This window comes from Oryctolagus cuniculus, chromosome 18, assembly GCF_964237555.1.
Source record: "Oryctolagus cuniculus chromosome 18, mOryCun1.1, whole genome shotgun sequence".
Taxonomy (NCBI): Eukaryota; Metazoa; Chordata; class Mammalia; order Lagomorpha; family Leporidae; genus Oryctolagus; species Oryctolagus cuniculus.
This window is the reverse complement of record NC_091449.1, coordinates 40331924-40338100: the sequence shown is the minus strand read 5'-3', so window position 1 is coordinate 40338100 and position 6177 is coordinate 40331924. Positions and strand designations below refer to the sequence as shown.

The 6177-nt window shown below is 52.8% G+C and overlaps 1 protein-coding gene across 1 annotated transcript; it reads right to left on the bottom strand.

Moving 5' to 3' along the window:
• Nucleotides 1-753: 753 nt before the first annotated feature.
• On the bottom strand, nucleotides 754-1676 carry LOC100343299 (Metallothionein-2A). The gene is made up of 3 exons (XM_017342233.3): nucleotides 1424-1676; nucleotides 1120-1185; nucleotides 754-974 (listed from the first exon to the last, which is right to left on the bottom strand). The coding sequence occupies exons 1-3, from the start codon at nucleotides 1452-1454 to the stop codon at nucleotides 883-885; spliced, it is 189 nt and encodes a 62-aa protein (XP_017197722.1). The 5' UTR covers nucleotides 1455-1676; the 3' UTR covers nucleotides 754-882.
• Between the last annotated feature and the right edge of the window lie 4501 nt (nucleotides 1677-6177).

Here is a 6177-nt window from a genome sequence, read left to right as displayed (position 1 = left end):
GGGAAAAAAAAAGAATTTTGTATTGTTTTCCCTTGATTTTATTATCTCTGTGATCAAAATTATTTTATATACTTTTTTAGGTTTTAGGGTTGCAATGGAGAGAAAACAGAAAGTTTTCTTCACTGTCGAGTTTGAGAAGCCCCAGGCAAATTCAAACGACCAAGGAGTGGGCCCCACCCCCTGTAGTCACTTTCCAGTCCAAATCCAATAAGGAAATGAAGTTGGGCAGGAGAGTCAGAGGATGAAAATGAGGGACTGAGGAATTTCTGTGCCGGGCAGGTGCTGTGTGCAGCCTATTAAGCCACCGCTTGCAATGCTGGCATCCCCTATCTGAGCACTGGTTGGAGTCCAGGCTGTTGCATTTCCAAACCAGCTCCCTCCTAAGGCACCTGGGAAAGCCGTGGAAGATGGCCCAAGTCCTTAGGCCCCTGCATCCACATGGGGGACTTGGATGGAGTTCCTGGCTCCTGGCTTCCACCAGGTCCAGTCTCTCTACCTCTCTGCCATTTTACAAAGTTTCTGTACCATTAGCACTAGATTCTGCGTGTGTCCTCCCACCCCCACCTCACCCCAGCCTGCTGGTCTTGCTTTGTAGGGCAGACAAACTCAGTAAGGTGACCAACCTGAAGGCCAGCTAACGTTCAAGTCTTCAGCCCAGGTCTCTGCACTCAAAACCCAATTCCCACCACAGCCCAGAAGAGCACTAAGTCCCTTAGTTCCAACCAAGACATACAGAGGACACCAGAGTCAGAATAAAGTTAATGACTTTTATTGTCATTCACATATTTTATACCAAAAGGAATGTTGCAAACAGGTCAGGATTGCAGGTGGTGGGTTGTCCACGTTGGGCTATTTACATCCGGGAGCCGGGCTCTGGGGGCGTCAGGCGCAGCAGCTGCACTTGTCCGATGCCCCTTTGCAGATGCAGCCCTGGGCACACTTGGCGCAGCCCGGCGGGCAGCAGGAGCAGCAGCCTGGGGAAGGAGAGGAAGCAGCAGAGATGAGCGCTGGGGAAATGAGAACTTCAGGAGCACAGCTCCCCGAGCTCTGATGGTGCAGAAGACTAGGGACGGGGTGGGGGCAGTCGGGGGGGGGGGAGAGATGAGACGATCCACTTACTCTTCTTGCAGGAGGTGCATTTGCACGCCTTGCACGTGCAGGAGTTGGCGCAGGTGCAGGAGTCACCTGCAGAGAAAGGCAGAGGTGAGAGTGGTCCCGAAATCCTGGGTTCCCCAACCGAGTCGTGGGAAACTTGAGCAAGCCACTAACTCAGGTCTCCTCATTTGTACAAGGAGGTTTCGAGTAATCTAAAGTAGAAAGAGAACACCGAAACGCTAGGGGAAGGGGCGATTAGTACTCTGAGTGATTAGAAAAAGAGGCGTCAGAAATTGCTGCGTCCGCGGCGCCGGCCCAGGCCCCTTACCCGCGGCGGCGCAGGAGCAGTTGGGATCCATCGCGAGCCGAAGCGGTGGGCAGAGTCGGAAAGCAGCCGCTGAAGAGATCGCTAGGACCTGCAGGAGGCGTGGTGGAGAAGAGCGCGCTGTTCGCTGCTTTTATAGCGGCAAAGAGCCCGGCGAGTGCAAAAGCCCCTCCTGGGCCGGGCGCCGCCTGCACACGCCCCGCACTGAGTCACTCGCGGCCCCCGCGCCGTGCGCACCGGGCAGTGCACACGGGCCGCCCCTCGTGTGCCCCCCAGGCCGTCTTGTACCCAGGCGGGGTGCAGAGGAGGACACAGCAGAGCGGGGCCGTGCGCCAAACACCGATGCCCCCTGCCCTGGCCAGGTGCCCAGCTCCCCTGCTGGGTGACCTGTACCTGAACCCGAGTGTTTCCCAGCCGGTGAAAGGGGTTCTTAGGGATCTAGTTTGCACGAAAAATCTTTAGGAAGTGTGGCCAGGTTATAACAAATCCTTTGTACCTATCAAAGCTTAATTGGGTGGCATCATATTTAACAATGGGCGTTTACTTATGGTGTCTGCATTGTGTATTGACATAGCCATTGTACCTATTAACGACATAGCCACTGGATGTAACCAATATATGCTGTAATAAGCATGTTATGTACCAGATATCATTTAATCCTGTAACAAACAGATAAGGACTATCCATTATTAATTATTTTTTATTTTATTTATCTTATATATGTATTTTAAAAAGATTTATTTATTTATTTGAAAGTCAGAGTTACACAGAGGGAGGAGAGGCAGAGAGCGAGAGAGAGGTCTTCCATCCACTGTTTCACTCCCAAAATGCCGCAATAGCCGTAGCTGAGCCAATCCGAAGCCAGGAGCCAGGAGCCTTTTCCAGGTCTCCCATGCAGGTGCAGGGGCCCAAGGACTTGGGCCATCCTCCACTGCTTTCCCAGGCCACAGCAGAGAGCTGGATCAGAAGTGGAACAGCCAGGTCTTGAACTGGCGCCATATGGGATGCCAGTGCCCCAGGCCAGGGTGTTAACCCGCTGTGCTATAGCGCCGGCCCCTATTTTTAATTATTTAATTTCATAAAGGATGTCTTCTTTAAAAAAATTGTTTGTTCTAAAGGCAAAATGACAAAAAGAGGGAGACACACACACACACACACACAATCTGCCACTCACTGGTTCACTCCCTAAATAGCCACTACAGCAGGGCCAGGCCAGGATGAAGCCAGGCGCCTGGAACTCCATCAGGGTCTCCTACTTGGGTGGCAGGAGTGCCATCATCTGCTGCTTTCCCAGGCGCATGAGCAGAGAGCTGGATCGGAAGCGGAGCAGCCAGGACTTAAACTGGCACTCCAATGAGGGATGCTGGCATCAAGTGGCAGCCTAACCCTCTATGCCTTAATGCCAGCCCCCATTATTCATATTTTAAAGGAGACGGAATAGAGTCCAGAGATAACTTATCCAAGGCCACAGAGCTAGTAAGAGATTGAAATCAGAGGCCCCAGCAGATGGGAATGCCGTCTAAAGGTAGCCATCACCAGCCAGGGAGAAGAAAGATTAGAAAGACTCCAGGTGACATTCCTGGGGGCTGCCCCTCTGCTGAACGGGGAGAAAACACAGGACGGATGGAAGGTGACCTCAGGGAGGAAGAGACCCAGTCTGGAGTTTGGGAGCCGTGACCTTGGGCCTGAGAGTGAGGTGTTTGCCAGGCAGGGGGAGGAGGGAGGAGCCGGCTGGGAAACCGGCACTGTTCTGGAACATTTGAAAGAGAAAACCCCTCCGGAGGTTTCTTCCCCAGTGGATGGGGAGGGGAAGAGTCCAGGTGGTGTCCAGAGTTCTGGGGGGGGGGGCACATCCCGCTTCCTGGCCTGTGTGTGTAATACACTGAGCTCACCCTTGGAATGCCCAGTGTGTCATCCGAGGAGTCAGGACAGGCTTACCGGAAGCTTCCCGGTGGTGGGGGTCAGTGAAGTGGTGGGCAGGGGCAGCACTTCCTGTAAGACCCGGTGGAAAGGACTTCCTAGTCAGTGCCAGGGTCACTTCCTCCAGGGAGCCTGTCCTGACCCGGGAGGATGCCCATGGAACATCTAGTACACATTCCGTGCTGATCCTTCCCAGAACTCCCCATGGCTGTGACACGCATGAACTTGTGTGAGTTTTGGGCTCCTCCTTCCTTACTGCGGGGAGCGGTTGTCACCCTCCCCCGTTACACACAAACTGAGCCTCCAGCCCTCAGCACAGGGCCAAGTTTGCAGTCGGCACTTACTAAATATTTGTGCAATGAATTCATGAGCACTGCTCCCCTCTTCCCCAGCCCTCAACCTTGTGTTTGGGCTGATTACAAAATGAAAGTAAAAAACTGTGTCACCACCCTGAAATTTCTGTGCTCACTCAAGTTAGAAATGCCAAGTGGGGCGGGGAGGTGAACTGTCAGAAGGGCTCAGTTCTAGTGGTCACTGCAGCGTGCACTCGCCGAGTGTCCCCCGGGGCGGTTGGCTGAGTCCCCAGGCCTCTCCCAGCCTGTTTGTCCATCCGTCAAATGGAATTCAAGGGTCACGGTCAAGCGTTCTCTGAGTTTAGAGCCGAGATCTCCTGCGTCTGGCAGTGCGGTGGACTGGGAGCCGGAGGGGAAGCGTGAAGATTTTTGTCTGGTGGTTGTTGTGTAAGTGTGCAGCACGCCAGAGACCAAACCCCTGGCTGCTTTTTAAAAAATATTTTCATTTTCTTTTTTTTTTTTTTAAATTTTTTTTTAAATTTTTTTTTTTTTTTTTTTTTGGACAGGCAGAGTGGACAGAGAGAGAGACAGAGAGAGAAAGGTCTTCCTTTGCCGTTGGTTCACCCTCCAATGGCTGCCGCTGCAGCCGGCGCACCGCGCTGATCCGATGGCAGGAGCCAGGATCCAGGTGCTTTTCCTGGTCTCCCATGGGGTGCAGGGCCCAAGCACCTGGGCCATCCTCCACTGCACTCCCGGGCCACAGCAGAGGGCTGGCCTGGAAGAGGGGCAACCGGGACAGAATCCAGCGCCCCGACTGGGACTAGAACCCGGTGTGCCGGCGCCGCAAGGTGGAGGATTAGCCTATTGAGCCACGGCGCCGGCCTATTTTCATTTTCTAAAAAGATTTTTTTTAATTTACTTATTTGGAAGGCACAGTCAGAGAGAGAAACAGAGAGACAGAGGGAGACAGATATCGTTCATCCATTGGTTCACTCTTGAAAAGGCTACAACGGCTAGGGCTGGACAAGACTAAAGCCAGGAGGCAGGAGCTCCACGTGGATAGCAAGGGCTGAACTTGGGCCAGCTCCTGCTGCCTTCCCAGGTGCATTAGCAAGGAGTTGGATCTGAGGCAGAGCAGCCAGGACTCAAACCAGGGCTCCTCTATGGGAATCTGCCATTGCAAGCGGCGGCTTAACTTGCAGAACCACAACTCAGGCCCTGGATTTACCAAGGCTTGTATAGGATGCCGGCATCACAGGCGGTGGCTTAGCCCACTGTGCCACAATGCTGGCCCTCCCATTTTTTTTTTTCTAAAGAAAAACCTTTCTTGTAATTAGAGCTGGTCACAAGTGAAAAGACCCCCTGGGGAGATGGTTTCCTGTGAGCCACAGCTCTAGAGACCACCTGCTGGCATTGGGGGATAGGAAGCTGGTAGGTGCCACCTTCCCCAGGAAACCTGATCCGCGGTCCCCTGTGCCATCTGTCCAATCTCAGTTCTTTTTTGTTTTAAAGATTTTTTTATTTATTTGAAGGCAGAGTTACAAAGAGGCAGAGCCAGAAACAGAGAGAGGGAGAGAGAGAGAGAGAGAGAGAGGTTTTCCATCTGCTGGCTCACTTTCCAGATGGCTGCAACAGCCGGAGCTGTGCCTATCTGAAGCCAGGAGCCAGGAGCTCCTCCCACACGGATTCTTTCCCAGGCCATAGCAGAGAGCTGGATCAGAAGTGAAGCAGCCGGGACTCAAACCAGTGCTCACATGGGAGGCTGGCACTGCAGGCAACAGCTTTACCCACTACACCACAGCACCAGCTACTAATCTCAGTTCTTTCTTCTACCGACCCTGCCTTCATTATGGGTGTAGCATTATCTATTGCTGCCTGACCAGTTAGTTACCTGACAGCTTAGTTGAAGACAACACATGTACATTATCTCATTGTTTGTGTGGGTCGTGAGTCAGACGAGGCTTAGCTGGGCCCTTTTGCTCAGTTTGTCCCCCAGGATGCAAACAAGCGGTCAGCTCAAGGGCGGACAGGCGCCTGACTGATCTGCCTCCAGGCTCCCTTGCATGGCCATTGGCAGGATTTAGCTCCTTGTAGGCAATTGTCTTGAGATTCAGTTTCTCATAAGCTGTTGACTGCAGGCCTGCCATGGGCCTCCCCTAGACCATCTCAAGGCAGAGGCCAGAGGGAGCCAACAAAAGGGCAAAGGTCAGGCGTGTGCCACAGGGGGTACGTCACCACATGGGGTAAGCATGTCCCCCCATCATCTCATCTCAGAGTGCCTGGTTGGAGTCTCCGCTGCCTCCCTTCTGATCTGCTTTTCTGCTAATGCGCACAGACGATGGTTCAAGTACTTGGATCCGTGTCATCCACGAGGGAGACCCAATGAAGTTCCAGGATCCTGGTTTTGGCTAGGCCCAGCACTGTGGTTTTGGAGCTCTAGGGAGTGAACCAGTGGGTGGAAGAGATCTCTCTCTCTCTCTGCCTTTCAAATAAAAAGTGGAAATACATAAATTTAAAAAATACTTGTAAAAGAACATAAACAGG